At 36.4% G+C, this 20,971-nt stretch overlaps 1 protein-coding gene across 1 annotated transcript in view; it reads right to left on the reverse strand.

Annotated features, from left to right (window-relative positions):
- Positions 1-20,971, reverse strand: part of LOC150088975 (eukaryotic translation initiation factor 4H-like) — a 131,816-nt gene that overhangs the window by 85,862 nt on the left and 24,983 nt on the right. Inside the window, exon 2 of the mRNA XM_090370980.1 lies at positions 938-1,061. Coding sequence (XP_090227106.1) covers positions 938-1,061 — 124 coding nt within the window. The remainder of the gene's footprint in view (positions 1-937; positions 1,062-20,971) is intronic.

Genomic DNA, 20,971 nt, shown 5'->3' on the forward strand with positions numbered 1-20,971 from the left:
CAATAATATTCACCACATATATAGTGCAAAAAACCACAAACTGTTGCTGCACTGGCAAAAAAAAAAAAAAAAAGTAGACAAGAAAATGCAAATAACATGCTTCCCTCCTCCTCCTCATATAGGTAACTATCCAACCTTTGAATTTAATCAAAGTATCAGCCTCAACTACCTGTGAGGGCAACTTGTTCCAACAATCAATGACTTGCTGGCTAAAAGAAAACTTCCTACAGCATAAGACTTAGGCTTCCTTGCACCATATGGCCAATAATAATACTAGATGGCACAATATATTGGTAATATGCTCACTATTGATAATAGTACAGAACACTTATAAAACCATGCGAACTATCTGATGCACTTCCACTGACATGCATAAGTTAGCAAGGCAATAAAATTGTTAAAAAGAGAGATACTATTGCCAGAATCTAGAGCAATTGGGGGGATAGGGGGGGGCTACAGCTTTAATACATTTTTTTCTCAAAAAAAAAAAACCAAAAAAACTTTTTTTCTAATAAAAAATAACACTGTCAATGGACTGAATGGTTTTCGCTGTATCTGCTTCCTTGTTTTAGTGAAATGAAAATGAAATCTGCTGAATTAATTCACAAAGTGAAACAGGTACTGTTTTTTATTTATGATATCAGGTTTAGGTTAACACATTGCTGAGCAGTTTGGGAAGTAACTTCAACAAATAAAATCATGCATCAAAGCAAGTAAATTACTGGCAAATTATCAAAGTGGCCAGTGAACAAAAAAGTAACATATTAGAAAATTACCTGCATAGCAGACTGGATTTTCTAGTTTATAATTAAAATACAACAACACAAGTCATAACCAACATATTATAACAATAGCTAGAGAATTTTATTTGTAGTTTACAACTGTATGAACTATAAAGGTAGATGATTATCCATGAACTGATATCTTTAACCATTACCTTGAGTCCTTTGAATATCTCATCAACATCTCCTTGGACAATGCCTTGAGGAAGGTTACCTACAAAGAGTGTGTATGGTGGATGCTCTGGTAGGGGACGAGAGCTTCTAGCTCGATTATTATATCTAAATATAAAAAATAAAAATGTAATAATTAAATTTATATTCCTTTATTATCGATGGAAATAGCTCATACAAATAATTATGCAGTAAAAAGATTGTTTAGAAATCTGTTTCAAATTAAAGGTATTTATGCCTATGTTGTTATTTTTAGGTTTAGGAGATTTGTCATCCATTTTTCTTTTTCCTACATTTGTGCACTAAAAATTTTAACTTAGTAAAGGTGAAATATACAAAGAAGCCATGTTTTTACTTCATCATCAAAAAATAATATGAAAAATCCTGTCCCACCACACCTCAATCAACCCCCCATTATCAAAGATGTTTAGTTTCCAAGTTCTGTAATCCAAGAATTTGTATTCTCCTATCTACTGTGAATAACCTGCTATTCTTAACAGACAAATCATCTCTATTTGAATCATTTCAAGAACCTTATTGGCTTTCTTTAGATATAGTCTCCAGACTTTGACAATAAAATTTGATAACTTGGCTAAATATTACAATTTCTGATTATACAATTGATAACTGGTGTCAACCTTAGCTAACTTCTCTTTGTACATAATTTTATAGAACCCAAAAATACAAGCCTGAAGACTGATTTTGATACTGAAATATGAAACAGCCAATTTTATTTAGTTATTGGGATTGTTTGGGATATAAAAGTACCAACTGTCCTTTGATACTGTCACATATAAGAGTGCTGTACTATATGGAGTAGTGTGGCATTAAAGGCAAGTTACTGTTATGGATAAAGGGATGGCTGAGTGGGATAAGACAGAGAGTGATTATCAATGGGTACTGCTCTTCATGGACTAAAGTTATTAGTGGAGTCCCCACTAATAACTTTAGTCCATGAAGCATTTTTAGTCCCGACAGGAGGTTCAGTGCTGGGCCCATTGTTGTTTTCAATATTTATTAATGATATTGATGAAGATATATCAGGCTTAAGGTTTAAGTTTGCAGACGATACAAAGGTTGGCAGTGTGGTTAATGATAGTAATCAAGGTAAGCTACTGCAACAAGATATAGAAAAATTAGGCTGGTGGGCTAAAAAATGGAAGTTTAAGTTTAACACCAACATTTGTCAATGTTAAACTTAAACTTCTAAGGTACTAACATATGGGTAGCAGTAATCCCATATTAACATACCAACTGTGGTACTACACTCAAGGTAGTGAAAAATGAAAAAGACCTTGAGGTAATTGTGAAAATGATATGAAGTTCTCTGAGCAGTGCAGACAAGCTGCCAGGCCAGCTCATGGGGTTTTATCAATGATATACAGGAATTTTGCTAGCAGGGATAAGGTGATTATCCCATTGTACAAGGCAATGGTTTGGTAGCATTTTGAGTGCCTCATACAGGTCTGAAGGCCTCATTTTGGGAAGGACGTAGATCTTTTGGAATGGATATAGAGAAGGGCAATGAGAATGGTGACGGGAACACAAAAGGGTGCTTTTATCAAGAAAGCCTCCATTTCTGCAAATTGCAGAATCTGGAGACTAGGCACCTGCAAAGTGATCTGATTGAGATTTTTAAGGCCCTGAATGGATTGAGCAGATCACTGCTGATGGTATTCTTCCTCAGACTACACAATTGAGGGGGGCATAAATTAAAACTGAATTGAGGAAGGATGGTTGATTGTTGGAACAAACTTACATCTGTTATTGTGCAAATGGGAAACTTAATAAATTGGAGGAAGAAGTATATAAACTGTTGGAGGGGATGGACAGGTCATGTGGGAAGTGTTTTTTTTTTTTTTTTTCTGTTGCTCTATAAGGTTGCTTTCATGTATCATTTGCCACTACTAATAAATAAATTAAAACACTTCATGTAGAAAAGTATCTTTATTAAATCTTTTTTATTTAACAGTACTCCACATAATGTCCTTCTTGAATATAAATAAATGTGTGTGAATTTTTAAAGTATATTGGTGTTGATGATGTTTTAAGACCAAACTACAACAGGGAATGACTTTTTCACTTACAGTAGTTGATGATGCAAAATTTCAGATTATAAATCAAAACTGAAATGATAATATTTTGTCCAATTATATCATCAAATTTAAAACATTTCAGCAAAAAATGAGAAATCTAGAATGAAAATTAAGTGGGAATAGATTCTGATTCGTTTATATTTAAATTGCTTGTTTGTTCGTTAATTGGTTTTTAGGAGCACTAGCAACTAAGGCCATATTGCTCCGGGATATGCAGTGGTCATTCCTTGACCTTTCCGCATCCTCCGTATTTGGTGGTGACGGGCTCGAACCCCGGTCTAATCAAGAAGCGTGTGCTACGCACTGCTGCTCCTTCCCACCTGGCTACGGAGGCGCCTATTTAAATTGCTACATCTTGAGTATTCCTGAGATGGGGCAGGAAGTCTCATTTTAGGAAGTATGTGGATGCACTAGAACAGGTGTAAAGAAAGGCAACAAGATTAGTCAAGGACACAGAAAGGTAACTGAAGTCTCTCTTAGTAAGAAAGACTTTAGTTCTACAAATTGTATCACGTGGAATCTAGGCCTGCAAGGAGACCTGACTGAACTGTTTAAGGCTTTAAAATGTGTTGGGTAAACTAAATGCTGGTGGCATATTTATTCTTTCTTAAGCAGCACACATAAGGGGACTACATTTAAACTGAAAAAGAATGATTACAGGGTAGCTGTGTGAAAATTTGCTTTCTGGTGTAGGAAGTGGATAATTTGAATACATTTAAGGAAAGATTACACAAATTGTTAGAGAGTATTGTTAGAACAGGTGGGTAGTTTTTTTTGGGTGATGCTATAAGCATGCTTCTTTGCATCATTTACCACTATCAATACTAATCACAATACACTACTCACAGTACAGTATTTTTTTTTTTAGATAACATGTTTCCAATCCTCATTAGCAACATAAGAACATCATCAGTATTAGATAGATTGAACTGGAAAACTTTGTTATTTAAAAATCATGTCCTGTTATAAGAAATGAGTCTACAAGCCAGGATAGAACCATTTCTGAGCTGCTCTGAAGTAAAAGTTCCATTGGTAGGACTGGTCCATCTGTGTTGCCACTGTTCAAATAGAACATTTCAAATTCAGATTTTTTCTTTTTTTGAGATTAGTTGTGGTTCTATAACAATGTTAGAAATTTAGTGAAGATCCTTTCCTTATGATGGAAGCATTGTGGAGGCCACACTATGTCAAGGAGTTGGGTATATTCTTGCTGTGTGTATGTCAAATCCAAAAATTTCATTACTTCACACAACATGTTCTCCTTACCTGTTCTTTACTTCTAATACATCATAAATAGAAACTAATGGAACAAACTTATATGCAAAAAAGATCTAAGCATTCCAGAGACTTCATTGTTCATTTCACAGATATACATGGTCCCAGTTCCAATCTCAATGATGTCCATTTCCACTTACAGTCTGCCAAATCCTACTTACTATTTCTGACAGAATTCCAATTATTGGTTGATTCAACCGATAATTTGGATTCCATCATCTCAATTGTTCTAATTATTCACTGAAGGATTCCTTTCGCTTCAAAGGTGGTACTTGTGCATATGTCTGCTCTGATATTCCCTGTCAGACACTTAATAATATGGCATCTCCTCTTTTCGATCGTTCCTGGCTTAAAATCTCTCTACCCCATTCTGTCAAATTCATCTGTTGTCTATATATCGTTCTCCAAACTCCATTAATCACATGAAACTCTTTGACTTCCTCTCTTTGAAACTTGATTTTCTCAAATCCAGCTTTCCAAACAGTGAGGTAATTTTCCTTGGTGATTTTAATGTTCAGAGCTCCAGATAGCTTCAGTTTTCTGGTCACAAAGACCCAGTTGGTCAAGATGCTGAAGCTTTTGCAATTTGTTATGCCACACACAGATTGTTCATTTATCTACCAACACCAGACAGTCCTAACCGCACAGCCAACAAACTTGATCTTTTCCTCACAAACAACCCTTCCAAATACACAGTTGAGGCAAGCAGTCCTATAGACACCTCAGATCAAACTCAGTGATGATCTGTTCTACAATGAAGCCTTTTTCTTTTGGCCATTCTCGGCCTCATGTTGTTTGCCATTACAAAAATGCAAAATGGGGGATGATCTTCGAGATTTCTATTCTTCTTTTATTTGGCTGGATTACTGTTTTACATCTTCTAATGCCAATGTTTGCTCAGATTGTGTCAGTGAAATAATACCTGTAGGGACGAAATACTTTATTCTACACTCCACCTTAAAATCTAAACTTTAGTCTCCCAATATTGAAGGCGCTTCAAGATAAGAATGTTGCCTATCACAACCAGCTTGCATCCAAATCGCCATGTTTATTTTTTGTTTACACCAAAGCTCACAACAACTGTAACGCAGTTATTAATCAGATCAAACTTGACTCTGAACAGGCTAAGAGTAGAAAACTTGCTTCTTGTCGAAACAGTAGTCGAGCATTCTACTGGGTGCTCCTTTTGCCAATCGGTATCCACTCATACCTCTGTTAAAACCTAATACTTCTACTGCCATTTCAGCTAAAGTTAGAGCAACTTGATAGTATCCAAATTTTTTTCAAACTCTTGTATTGATGATCTTAGTAACCCACTTCCTACCATTTCCAGTACACCTCACTCCTGTGGTCTTTCATCAAAAGGTTGTCAAAAGAATTTTGAACGATCTTTATGGTATTTCTCCATTTGTTCTCAAAACCTGTGCTCCTGAGCTTACTCCTGTTCTGTGTCACCTTTTTACACTTTCTTATTCCACTGGTGTTTTTCCCTCTGCTTGGAAAATTTGTTTGTATCCAGCCAGTTCCTAAAAAGGATGACAAATCCCTCTCATCCAATTCTCGACCCACTGCACTTACTTCTACTCTTTTTAAAGTAATGGAGAAATCCATCAACTGCCAACTCTTAGAAACTATTTTGAAAAACTCCATCTGATCAATGCTGGCTAATATGGATTCCATCAGTGTCAATCCACTGGTGATATTCTGACTTATGTTACCTCTCTATGGCCAAATTCAATGGAAAAGTTTGTGAAAATCAAAAAGTTGCTGTTGACACTTCAAAGGCTTTTGATCGTTTTTGGCATAAAGGTCTTTTAAATAAGCTTCCATCTTATGGATTGCTGACTTTTTTTGTAACTGGATATCCAGTTTTCTCTCTGACCGTTCGTTGTGGGTGATGGCCCTGTCTTCTAACTTTTCCACTAATGCTGGTGTTCAAGGTTCAGTTCTTTCTCCCACTCTTTTTTTCCTTGTATATTAATGACCTTCTATTAACTAGAAATCATATTGATAGTTTTGTTGATGATAGCACATTTGCATTCCACCTTCCAGTTTGAGAAATCTTGCCCTACACAAACAGCTTCAACTACTTAAACATCCACTATCAATTCCTTAATGCTGATCGCCACACAATTCTCCAATGGGGAAAAGATAGCTTATTTTCAATCCTTCTAAAACTCACTCCTGTTTCATATCTCACCAAAAGGATTCTTCTGCTCTATACTTATTAGCATTAACACTCAAATTTCTAGACAAGATCCCTATTACAAATAGGGATTACCCTAGCTTCTCTAATCTGTCTTGATATAAGAACATCACAAACATTGCTTCCTTTGCATCTAAAAAACTGGGTTTTCTCCTTTACGCTCAGCATTACTTTTCTCCTAAAAAGCTTCTCACTCTGTATAAATCTCAAATTTTCCCTACCGTGGAATAGTGTCCCCACATCTGGGGCTGTGGCCCATAACCTCTCTCAGGTGTCTAGGTTCCATGCAAAAGAGGGCAGTTAGGTTAATGACTCATCTCTTACAAAGTCTCTCCAATCTCTGTCTCATAGACGTTCTGTTTTTGGTGCATGCCTTTTCTATAGATACTTCCATGGGCACTGTTCTTCTGAATTGGTTTTTCTAATTCCTGCTCTCTCTTCCAAACTAGTCCAAACATGTACTACAACCAGCCAGCATCCTTTTCCTGCCAATTTCAAACTTACAGAAGAAACTTTTCTTCTTCCTCATTTATTCCTTCAACTTACATTTTCTGAAACAACCACCCTTCACACATATTTACTAAAAATTACAATCTACAGAAATTCAAGAATGATGAATGTCAACAAGTATCTTCTATCATTTTCTCAACCTTCAGCCCACATGGGACTAATACTGCATGATGTTCTGATACCTTTAGTGTTTGGGATATTCATAAAAAAAAAAATAATAAAATAAATGAAATATATATATAAACTTAAATTTTATTTAATTGGCTATTCAAAATTTAATTGATTATATTTTATTATCTTTGTATTTAGGCTTTCTAAATTATCTTCGAGAGTTTCTGCTGCAATAATTTTATTCTCTTCCCTCCCTGTTGGTTTGATCGTTACGTATAATTTCACAATTTTCGCTCTTCTGTCTTGCCATGCTGCTGGAATTTTAATCATTATTCTCACTTAAGTTTATATCTCAAGCGTCATGTAGAGGAAAATGCTTTTTGCTGCCTCTGAAGTATGCTTTACCCCTCTTTTAATGTAAGATTCGTTTTTTAATTATTTCAAACATTATTCAAATATATATATATATATATATATATATATTTGAATTTCGTTTTTTAATTATTTCAAACATTATTCAAATATATATATATATATATATTTGAATAATGTTTGAAATAATTAAAAAACGAATCTTACATTAAAAGAGGGGTAAAGCATACTTCACTTGTTATGTGAATATAACAATGTATATGTTGTATATATATATATATATATATATATATATATACAACATATACATTGTTATATTCACATAACAGTAATTGTAATTTCTGGCACTATGAATAATAAATGAAAACAACTTTTATTAATTTGTTAATGGAAAAATTTTATAATAGATATCATGGAAAGCACTTACAAGTTATAATATGTAAAATGCAAATAACCAAATTACAGATTTATATAATTTTTGTCAGAATAAAGTTTTTAGTCTTATGTTATAATCCAAAAGTTTTAATCTGAAGTTTTCATGTTCCTGCATCCACCATCAAATTTACAACCAAGTCGTAAGATACAAACATCCTGAAAATGATATTGAAGAGAAAGAGGAAATGACTAAAATAGATTGCAGAAGGATGGGCAAGTTATAGAAACTTAGTGACACAACAGAGGGAAATTTCTTTTACCTTAACCCTTAATTTATATAGTGTGGTTTCACAGACTGCAAAACATTTAAATTTTTTCCTTCTGCCAATTTTACTTTACCCATGGTCATTTCAGCACATTTATATCATCTGTTCTGCAGTATTCTTACAAATTTGTAGCCTACTGATGTTTTGTTTTTGTATAATTAATTTTTAAATTCTGTTTGCAATCTGACAGATAGCACCATACTATTTATATACCATTTTTGAGTAATATAATAAACATTTTTTCTTATTATATGTATATTCCTTTAATTTTTTAACAAACTTTAAGCTTCAATAAAACTACCAAAATTTCAAATTGTTTAATATTTTCTAAAAAGTTATTCAGTGCCATCTAATACAGTCAAAAATATATTCTTATTATACCAAAAAATCAGGTGTTAAAAACTAAAGTGGTCAGTGAGACTGCACAGTACTACTAACATAACATGAAAATCTGCAGAAAACTAAAGCAAATAGCAGACATACAATTAATGGCCAAATTACCATTTGGAAAATAATGCAATGAAATGTATATTTTAATTATAAAAATTAAATTAAACATAAGCAAAACACTTCATTTTCAAAAGGATGAAAGAAATTATATTTTTTCAAATAATCATACTAATTACATAATCAAGTATCATAATTTCATGCCCTTTTCCCCTTTTAAACATTCAGAAAGCCTGACAATACCAAGATATGTTTAGATAAACATAGCATGAACAATATTTATAAAACATGACGTGCACTACACAAAATAATAATAATACCTTTGATATATTAACATTACATTCTTCAATTTTGAAGGAAATTGAGCAGTGGCAAAAAAATTATTTTCAAAATTGAAATATGCAGCACAGCATTAAAATAGTAATTGTGTAATCCCTGCACAGATCACCATTAACTCTGTATTTTAAAAATATCTCATTACAAAAAAATGGAAACAAGTTATGTAAATGTATGCATTATGTTACAATTAACTAATTACTAATTAATTTATCTAATAATCTATAAAAGCAATTCTTTTCACTTCACTGCCTATACCTTACAATGTAATAACAATTTAACATTCTCATTTCTTTCTGAATTTTAATATAAATTGAAATGCAATGTATATTTCATGTAACTTCTATTATTAATAATTTTTTATTTATATATTCAGCAAACTAAAAAAAAAATAAAAAAAAATAAAGTTCTTCAAAAAACAACCGCTTTCATATAAGCAGTGATTAAACCACAAATTTTTCTTTTCTGCACCTCTACCACACTGTCCATTCAATTCCTCTAATCAGTATCTTGCTACAAACAGGAGTATCCAACCTGTAGCTGTGTAGGCAGCCCAAGTGTTCTTTCTCTCAAGTTTAACTATCCATTACTCGCAATGCCTAAAGGGAACAAATTCACTCGTGGCATCTCACAGATGCCATGCTTTGTATTAATTATGATTTTTTTTTTTTTTTTTTGCCTTGCTGAATTGAATTGCTCCCATTTGTAGTAAAGGTTGCAGGAGACTTGAGAGATGCTGATCTTTTTAATTTTTGGAAAACGTTTTGGTTTTTGTTTCTAAATTCTGTTTGAAAGATGCCAACATTTCACCCTTTCTTAACCCTGTAGTGGCGGCATGTAACTCGAAAATAAAGAGCCTCTGTTAATTGTTGGGTTTATTTATTGTTTTCCCAGAGTGTGATTGCATCGAGCAGGTACAGCCCAACCACTTGTGTTCTACTTTTAACTGGTAATAATACTAGCATGGGAAAATGAATGCTACTGATGCTACAAAGCTTAATGGTTTTTAATGGTTATAAATTACAACTTTTTTTGAAAGATTCATTTGAAATATTTGTTATTATTTTTCAACAATAAACATGGAAAGCAGTAATCACCCGGGATAGAGAATTATGTGTTTGTTTCTAGTTCAAGTTAAGTATAATTCTAGTTATTTTTTAATGGTTTCTGATGGTTGTCTTTTTGAAAAACTGTCTTTTTGAAAGATTCATTTAAAATATTTTTTATTACTTTGGAATAATAAACATAGAAATATGGAAAGCAATAATCACTCAGCATTGGCAGTTCTTAACATGCATAATATTCAAATATTGTGTATTTTTGTTGGCTTACCAAATATGAAATAAATTTTAAATCTATTTATACACAGAATAAGCAGAAATATGTGCATGTGCATATTTTAAATTTATGGCATTTAATGGTTTTTTAAACTGGAAAATGGAAGAGGCTAAAAGCTTCATATTTATATTTTATGTAAAAAATAGTTTTTAATTTTCAACAGAATTTATTTTTTATTAAAAATAAAAGCATCAGCCAAAAAAAACAAAAGAAAAAAAACAACCCTTCCCATTTCACCCATCCGGTCACTTCAAATGTTTCTCTAGTTCAGCCTTAAATTTATTTAAGCTATCAACTTTAACAACAACAGATGGAAGTCTGTTCCAGCAATTAACTACCTGTTGGCTAAGGGCAAACTTCCGCACATCTCCTCTACAACTGTCTTTCTTCAATTTGAATCTATGCCCTCTCGGGTTCTTAGTCTGAGCAAGCGGAAGTATCCCGTCAGCACTGAGACTGCTCAAACCATTCAAGACCTTACACACCTCAATCAGATCACCTCACAGGTGCCTAGTCTCCAGATGCTGCAACTTGCAGAACTTAAGCCTTCCTTCATAAGTGCACCCCTTTGTTTCTCTCACCAATCCTGTTGCTCTTCTCTGTACTCGTTATAGCAACTCTACATCCTTCCTAAAATGAAGCCTCCAGACCAGTATACAATACTTAAGGTGTGGCCTGTACAAAGGGATAATCACCTCCTTGTCTCTGCTAGCAAAATTCTTATATATCATTGACAAAACTCCATGACCTGTCAGCCCTTCTGCACTGCTCAGAGAACATATCTGACTGAACAATTACCCTCAGGTCTTTTTCATTCTCCACCTCCCTGAGTGTAGTACCACAGAGTTAGTACGTTTCTCTTGGATTACTGCTACCCATATGCAGTAATTTGCATTTGTCAATGTTAAAACTTCAGTTGCCACTTCTCAGCCCATCTGCCTAACTTTTCTAGATTCTGTTGCAGTAGCATACTGTGTTTAGTGTCATTAACAACTCTGCCAACCTTTGTATCATCTGCAAACTTGGACATTAAGCCTGATATACCTTCATCAATATCATTGATAAATGCTGCACAAATTGGAGCAGTGTGGCATTGGAGGCAAATTGCTGCTATGGATAAAGGGGTGGTTGAGGGGGAGAAGACAGAGAGTAGTAATCAATGGACACTGCTCATCGTGGACTAATGTTATTAGTGGAGTCCCTCAGGGTTCAGTATTGGGTCCATTATTGTTTTCTGTATTTATAAATGATATTGATGATGGTATATCAAGCTTAATGTCCAAGTTTGCAGACGATACAAAGGTTGGCAGGGTTGTCAAGGACACTACTGACACTATGCTACTGCAACAGGATCTGGAAAGGTTGAGCAGATGGGCTGAGAGGTGGCAAATGAAGTTTAACATTGACAAATGTAAAGTACTACATATGGGAAACAGCAACCCCAGAGCAACGTATCAACTCTGTGGTACTACACTGACAGTGGTAGAGAATGAAAGGGACCTGGGGGTGGTTGTGCAGGCAGATATGAAGTTTTCTGAGCAGTGCAGACGGGCTGCAAGAGTAGCTCATGGTGTATTGTCGATGATATATAGGAATTTTTCTAGCAGGGATAAGGAGGTGATTATTCCATTGTATAAGGCAATGGTCAGACCACACCTAGAATACTGTATACAGGTCTGGAGGCCTCATTTCAAGAAGGATGTGGAGATGCTGGAACGAGTACAGAGAAGGGCAACAAGATTAGTGAATGGAACAAAGAGGTGCTCTTACGAAGAAAGGCTTAAGTTTTGCAAATTACAGTGTCTGGAGACTAGGCACCGGCAAGGTGATCTGATAGAGGTGTATAAGGCCTTGAATGGTTTGAGCATGCTCAATGCTGATGGGATTCTTCCTCTTGCTCAGAATAATCACCTGAGAGGGCATAAATTCAAATTGAGAAAAGACAGATGTAGGATAGATGTGAGGAAATTTGCCTTTAGCCAGCGGGTGGTTGGTTGGTGGAATAGACTTCCATCCCTTGTCGTGGAAGTTGATAGCCTAAATAAGTTTAAGGCTCATCTGGACAGGTATTTCGAACGAACAGAGGGGTGAAGTGGAAGTGGTTATTTTTTATTTATTTATTTTTTATTTTTTTGGCTGATGCTGCATAAGCTTGCTTTCTTGCATCAAATGCCTCTACTAATGCTAATGCTAACAACAATGGGCCTAGCACCGAACCACAGGGGGGCCCACTGATAACACTAGTCCACATGGAGCAGTGTCCATTCATTACCTCTCTGCCGTCTCCCACTCAACTATCCCTTTATCCATTGTAGCAATTTACCCTTAATACCATTCTGCACAGCAGTCTTTCATGTGCAATAGTATCAAAAGCTTTCCTAAAATCCAAGTATATGATATCAAAATAATTTTTAGCATCCAGTTCCTTTGTGACCACATCGTAGTATCCAATCAAATTGCCTGTGACTACTGCTGCTCTCTTATCTAGATGATCCTGTATCACCTCTTTAAACAGTGACTCCATTATTTTTCCTGGAACAGAAGTTAAACTAACAGGTATATAATTATTTGATAGACCTGTTAGTTTAACAGATCTATCTCCCCTGACTCTAAGGATGCTCTCATAATTATAGCTAAGGGTTTGCTACTTCCCTTGCTGCCTCCTTCATTATAACTGGATAGATTCCATCTGCCCCAGGTATAAAGAGATAAAAGAATGAACTGAAACTTGGAGAACACCATAAAGTATGGAGTAGTCAGAAGATAGAGCAATGTCTACTATCACATGCAGCGAGCAGGAAAAAAAAAAAAGACTACCCAATTGCAAAAAATGCTTAGCAGCCTAAAGTCCATAAAATGGGAGCTTGTTTAAAATCTTTATGCCACTATCAAAAGCCTTAGAAATGTCAAGAGCAATGCCTTGTTCTGCCAAACTCTTCCACTGATTTGTCCAAATATGAATAATATAAGTCAATATATCACCGATGAATCAACAGTGATGGAATTCACACTGGGCAACCATTCATCAGATGAAAGGTTTAGAGGTAGTTGGTTGTTCATGGATTTCTTCATTGCTTTTTTTTTTAATGAAATCCCAAGCACGAGACTTATTAGAATCGATAGTACTTAGTACCTTGCATGAGTTGAAGGTTCAGAAGATGCAAGAAGATAATTGTTGACATTACACTTGAACTACTGTAGATTATAATTTTCAGGATATACAGGAGATGAAGGCAGATTGTTCTACAAAATGGAAGTTAAAGGAATAAATGAGGAAGAAGAAAAGTTGGTTCTGTGATTCTGAAGTGGTCAGTAAAAGGATAATGACTGGTTGTGGCATGTGTCCAGGCTGGTTTGGAATTGATAGAGCAGGAATTATAGAAAAGGAATGCAGCATAAACAGAATGTCCATGAGACAGAGAGTGGAGGGACTTTGTTAGAGATAGGTCATTAATTAATCTAACTGCCCTCTTCTCAATGGAGTCTAGAAGCCAGAGGGAGAGGTTTTGCAGGTATGTCCCAGCTGTGGGAACAATATTCTATGGTAGGACAGATCTGTGGTTCGTACAGTGTGAGCAGCTGTTTGGAAGAAAAGTAACGGCGAGAGCAGAAGAGAAAACTCATTTATTAGATGCTGAGGAAGCAACATTTGTGATGTGCTAGTTGGGATTACTGCATGTTAATCTGGAATTACTGCTACCATATGCAGTACCTTGCATTTGTCAATGTTAAACTTCAACTGCTATTTCTCAGCCTAGTGGCCTAATTTTTCTATATCTTGTTGTAGTAGCTCACTCTGATGACTGTCATCAACCACCCTCCAACCTTTATAACATCTGCAAACTCAGACATTAAGCCTAATATACCTTCATCAATATCATTAATAAATATTGAAAACAACAATAGACACAGCACCTGAACCCTGGGAAACTCCACTAATAACAATAGTCCACTTCTTCCACTTAATCATCCCTTTATCCATTGCAGAAAAGTGCCCTTAATGCTATGCTGCTACATACTGTACAGCTGTCTTTTATGTGGAACAGTATCAAAAGCTTTCCTGAAATCTAAGAATGTGATATCAAAATTATTTTTGCATCCAGTTCCTTTGTTACTGCATCACAGTATCTAATCAGATTGGGTTAGTTAAGATTGACCTTTAAGAAATACATGCTTTTGCAGTATAACTGTGCAACTGTCTGGAAGCCTGAGAGAAGTCATGCATTATTCTTTAACTCAGTGACTCATTTATTTTCCCTAGGAAAATAAGTCAAGCCAAGAACCTGTAAATAGTCATGTCATCCTTTGATCCCCTTTGTGAATGGGGGATACATTTGTGCATCTCTGATCCATGGGATCTCCTTTGAATCCAAAGATGCTCTCATAAATTATGGCTAAGCATTTTCTCACTTCTTTTGCTGTCTCTCTTAATATAATTAGATGGATCCCAACTATCTCAGGTGCCATTTTTATGTTTAACTTCAATTTCTCATCAAATTTCTTGTCAGTTATCACAAAATCATTTAGCTCATGCCAGAAGTTTATCAAACTGTAACAGAATTTGACAAATTTCTGGCATGCCCTTCCCTACAGAATTCCTGATATGTGAATGAAGATGCAAAACACCTATTCAGTTTGTCAGCAACCCGAACATGATCATCAAAAGTTAAACCACCGATAGCAAGTGAACCAATATGATTTATCCCTTTCCTTCTAGTGTTTATATAAGTAAACAATCTTCACTGTTTTTCTTTGCAAATAGGGATGCAAAGAATTCTCATATTCTGCCTTCTTGCCTAAATTCCTTTGTGGCATGTTTGCAGACTAGTTTATATCTGCCACAGAGTTTTGTATCACCTGATAATTTATATGGATTTTTCTTCTCTATCACAAGTCTCATTAGTGTTCATCTGATATTCAATCAATTCTAAGCCTTGAACAGTATCTCTAATCTGTAAGTCTAGTAGTTTCTATGATTACTTCCCATTTAGAATTTGCTGGTAACACCATCAGTTGGTCCCCCTGCAGTCATCCTTATGAAAGCAAAAGCCCTTCCCTTTACCTTGACAGTAGTTATGTCTTTAAGTAAATCCCATATCAGTACACTGTGATCACTGCCACCCAGTAGGTATTTCACTTGCAGATTCTTAATGCATGAAAAACTTTTGCTGATAATCAGATCAAGAGTATTGCTTCCTCTTGTTGCCCCTCTAACATGCTATGGTAGAAGACAGTCACTCTAATAAATCCACAGGGTATTGCTAGTGTGAAAGTGACCAAACCACAAGTTCCAGTCAGCATGTGGAAAGTTAACCCCCCTCATTATTTCAATTTTCCTGTATAGTTGTCTGTTATACTCATCAGAGTTATCTGGCCGATACCACACTCTTATTCTCATTTTTGTTTTTCCAGTGCTTATGTTATACCAAACTGACTCAGATTTAATATGCTTCTTAACCAAGAATATAACCCTCCCCCTGTTCTGTCCTTTCAGTGCTACTTTACAAGCAACGCTATACTGTCCTATCTGTACACAATGTACAGAAAAAGATAGTTTATATACCCATATTCAGCTTTTGCATTCCTTATGTCTGAGTGACACCATGTCTCTGATATCCCTACAATGTCTGCATTTGATGACTTAATCAGTACTTCAAATTCATCAGATTTATCTATTATGCTCCAGCATTAGTGTACATGCACCTGTTCTTATTCTTAGTTGCCCCAATACAGACCATGTATTTACTTGTTCCATAAGGATCCCCAGAAGGATTTGAAATCCCTGACATCTTGCTTTACAGGCTACTGCATGTTCCAATAGAAGCAGTGCAAGAATCACTTTCTCCTCTGTCTGCAGCTCGAGTTAATCTATCAGTGTGTGTATCCCCCAAGCTAGAAGTTTTCTGACCCACCTAATACTGCCCAGATAGCATCAGCAAATATTCCCACACTCCTTCTATTTAAGTGTATCCCATCCCTGTAGAAGCAGTCTCTCCTGTTAACAAGCACAGACCATGCTGAGAAAAATTTTACCCCACAAGTCTCTCCAGGGCTGACTTGATTGACAAGGCTCTACATGTACTCCCACCTATCATGTCTCTGCAGAGCTGCTGGCGCTTTCAAGTTTAATCCCAAGTTGTGAATTTCTCTCAACATTGTCCTGTACCTGATCATCAGTATGGATTCCGTCAGTGTCAATCCACTGGTAATATTCTGGCTTATGTTACCCATTTATGGACAAATTCAATGGAAAAGTTTGGTGAAACACAAGCAGTTGCTCTTGACATCTCAAAGGCTTTCGATCGTGTTTGGCATAAAGGTCTAAACAAGCTTCCATGTTATGGTTTGCCGACTGTTTTTTGTAATTGGTCATCCATTTTTCTCTTTGATCGTTCACCGAAGGTGATGGTAGATGGCTCTCTGTCTTCTAACTTCTCTACTAATGCTGGTGTCCCATCCCCCCAAGGTTAATTTCTTTTCCTTTTGTAATGACCTTCCATTGACTGCAAATCCTATCCATAGTTTTGCTGATGATAGCACATTGCATTCCACTTTCCATTTCGAAAAATCTTGCGCTGCTCAATCAGCTTAACTTCTCTAATATTCGCTCCAATTCCTTAAATGCCGATCTCCAGTGGGGCAAAGACAACTTAGTTGATTTCAATTCTTCTAAAACTCAGTCTTGTCTTATATCTCGCAAAAAGGATTCTTCTGCTCCTATGCTTATCTTTGGTGGCACTCCGATTTCTAGGCAAAATGATATAGCTCTTTTGGGGACTACTCTCACTTCTAATCTCTCTTGGCACAAGCACATTACAAATATTGCTTCCTCTGCATCTAAAAAACCTGGTTTTCTCTTTTGCTCTCAGCGTTACTTTTATTCCAAACAGCTGTTCACTCTGTACAAATTGCAAATCCGCCCTACCATGGAATATTGTTCCCACATCTAGGGTGGTGCCCCCAAAACCTCTCTCAGGCTTCTAGATTCCATTCAGAAGAGGGCAGTTAGGTTAATTAATGACTCATCTCTAACTGAGTCTCTCCACTCACTGTCTCATAGATGTACTGTTTTTGCTGCATGCCTTTTCTATAGATACTTTCGCGGGCACTGTTCTTCTGAATTGGCTTCTATTATTCCCACTCTCTTGTTCAAAACAGTCTGAACATGTTCCGCCACCAGCCAACATCCATTTACTGTCCAACTTCAAGCTCACAGAACCAACTTTTCATCTTCCTCGTTTATTCATTCAACTGCTGTTTTCTGGAACAACCTTCCTTCATACATATTTCCTGAAAATTACAGTCTACAGAAGTTCAAGTCCAATGTCAACAAATATCTTCTTTTGTCTTCTCAACCTCCAACCCAAGCATGGTACTAAGTACTATAGGTTCTAATACCTCTCGTGTTTGGGGTTTTCATAAAAAAAAAATAAAAAAAACCTTAAGTCCTCAGATCTACTCGTAATGTCATCAGCAACAATATGTACAACAATATCACCTTTCATGCCCTCAAAAATGATACCTGCTCTACAACGTCATCAACTTTTGCTCTTGGAAGACACAGCCTAGTCCTCTACCTATTTTTATACAATACATTTCTCATTTTGCCGACAACAGAGTCACCAACAACAACTACCTTTTGTGAGATTAGTGTATTCTGCCTGGCGAAATACCACCATGTGCCTGATGAACAAGAGGACCAATAACATTGACAGTGTACTTTGAAGGACTAAATTATAATGTATTATAATGGCTAAATTATGCAAAAAAGCAGACCTTTTTTGCATCTGACAAAAAGGGGGGGGGGATTCTCTATCACCCATATCTTCCCTTTTGTCAAAAAAGTGACTATCCAATTCAGCTGTGAACTTTACCAAACTCTCTATCTCAACCACTGTAGAAGCAATTATTTATATTGATCTACAACCTGCTGCCCCAAAGTAAACTTCATGAGATAAAGCCTTCTGCACTCCCCACTCCAAACTGAATTTGTGTGCCTGGTTCTTCTCTCTTCTACCAGTGAAAACCGTACTCTCCTTGTTCATTTTATTGTTTCCTTCAGGGTCTTATATACCTCTATCAGGTCTCCTCCAAGATGTCTACTTGCCAAACTTTGCAACTGCACCTTCTAAGCAGTTTGTCATATGGGTATCGGTTAACACCCCTACAACTCTGGCTGCTCTCTGAACCCCTTCTAGATGCTCTGTCTTTCTTCAGTGAGCATTAGCATTAGCAAGGGCACATGATGCAAGAAAGCAAACTTATATAGCATCAGCCAAAAAACACACCCTTATTTCACCCATCCCCTCGCTCCAAATGTTTGTCAAGTTCTGCCTTGAATCTATTTAAGCTATCAACTTCTACGACAGATGGAAGTTTGTTCCAGCAATCAACCACCCACTGGCTAAAGACAAACTTCTGCACATCTATCCTACAACAGTCTTTCCTTAATTTGAATTTATGCCCTCTCAGGTGATTATTCTGAGCAAGAGGAAGAATCCCATCAGCATTGAGCATACTCAAACCATTCAAGGCTTTATACACAGGTGCCTAGTCTCCAGACACTGTAATTTGCAAAACTTAAGCCTTTCTTCGTAAGAGCAACCTTTTGTTCTGTTCACTAATCTTGTTGCGCTTCTCTGTACTCGTTTCAACAGCTCTACATCCTTCTTAAAATGAGGCCTCCAGACCTGTATACAGTATTCAAGGTGTGGCCTGACCATTGCCTTATACAAGGGGATAATCACCTTATCCCTGCTAGAAAAGTTCCTGTATATACTTGACAAGACACCATGAGCTACTCCTGCAGCCATCTGCACTGCTCAGAAAACTTCATACCCGCCTGCACAATTACCCCCAGGTCCTTTTCATTCTCTACCAATGTCACTTTCATTCTCTACCACTGTCAGTACCACAGAGTTGATACGTTACTCTGGGATTACTGCTTCCCATATGTAGTACTTTACATTTGTCAATGTAAACTTCATTTGTCACCTCTCAGCCCATCTGCTCAACTTTTCTAGATCCTGTTGCAGCAGTGTACTGTCATTAACAACCCTGTCAACCTTCGTATCGTCTGCAAACTTGGACATTAAGCCTGATATACCATCATCAATATCATTTATAAATACAGAAAACAACAATGGACCCAACACGAAGAGCAGTGTCCATTGATTACCACTCTGTCTTCTCCCACTCAACCATCCCTTTATCCATAGCAGCAATTTGCCTCCAATGCCACACTGCTCCAATTTGTGCAGCAGTCTTCCATGTGCAACAGTATCAAAGGCCTTTCTAAGATCCAATTATATGATATCAAGGTTATTCTTTGCATCCAGTTCCTTTGTGACTACATCATAGTATCCAATAAAATTAGTCAGACAAGACTTCCCCTTAACAAACCCATGCTGTGTCTGAGCTATAATGAAGTCTTGTCTAGATGATCCTGCAATGCTTCTTTAACCAGTGCCTCCATTAATTTCCCTGGAACAGAAGTTAAACTAACAGGTCTCTAATTACTTGTGTCTCCCTTTGTTAAACTCCTTTGTGGATTGGGGTCACATTTGCACATCTCCCGTCCATGGGTACCTCCCCGGAGTCCAGGGAAGCTCTCATAATTATGGCGAAGGGTTTGCTTACTTCCTTTGCCGCCTCCTTTAATATAACTGTATAAATTCTATCCACCCCAGGTGCCTTTCTTATGTTTATCTTCAACAATTTCTCCTCCACTTTACTCTCAGTTATTACAAAATTATCTAGCTTACTGCCAGAGTTGAATTCACCGCTGGCATTCCCCTCCCTGAATAACTCCTCATGTGTGAATGTAGATGCAAAATATTCATTTCGTTTGTTAGCTACCTGAGCAGGATCATCAACAGTTGAACCATCGATATCAAGCGGACTAATCTGATTCATCTCCTTCCTTCTAGAGGTTACATAAGTAAAAGGGTGCCTCCATAGCCAGGTAGGAAGAAGCAGCAGTGCATAGCACACGCTTCTTGATTAGACCGGGGTTCGAACCCGTAACCACCAAATACAGAGGATGCGGAAAGGTCAGGGAATGACCACTGCATATTCCCGGAGCAATATGGCCTTAGTTGCTAATGCTCCTAAAAACTAAATAACAACAAATAACAATAACATAAGTAAAGAACTCTTTGCTGTTTTTCTTTGCATCCTTTGCCAAAGATTTCTCGTAATCTGCCTTTGCCTGCCTAATCTCCTTTGTAACTTGGTTACAGACCAGCTTATATCTATCATAGGCTTCTGTGTCACGTTAATTTATATGTATCCCATGCATTTTTCTTCTCTGTCACATGTCTAATTAGTTCATCTGACATCCATTTAGGCCTGCATGTTGAACAATATTTCTTTGTTGGTATGAAAAGCCTAGTAGCTTCAAAGATTAATTCTTTGAATGCTTCCTATTTTGAATTTGCTGTTGGTAACATCATCAGTTGGTCCCACGGTATAGAATTTAAATACTGTCACAGATCACCACAGTCACCTTTACGAAAGCAAAAACCCTTCCCTTTACCCTCTACAGGTTTAATACATTAGTTATGGCATGGTACCCAAATCTGAACAGAATATTCAAAATACAGGATCTCGCCATCAATTGTTGGG

This window comes from Mastigoproctus giganteus, chromosome 3 (genome assembly GCF_048544385.1).
Source record: "Mastigoproctus giganteus isolate SK-2022 chromosome 3, ASM4854438v1, whole genome shotgun sequence".
Taxonomy (NCBI): Eukaryota; Metazoa; Arthropoda; class Arachnida; order Uropygi; family Thelyphonidae; genus Mastigoproctus; species Mastigoproctus giganteus.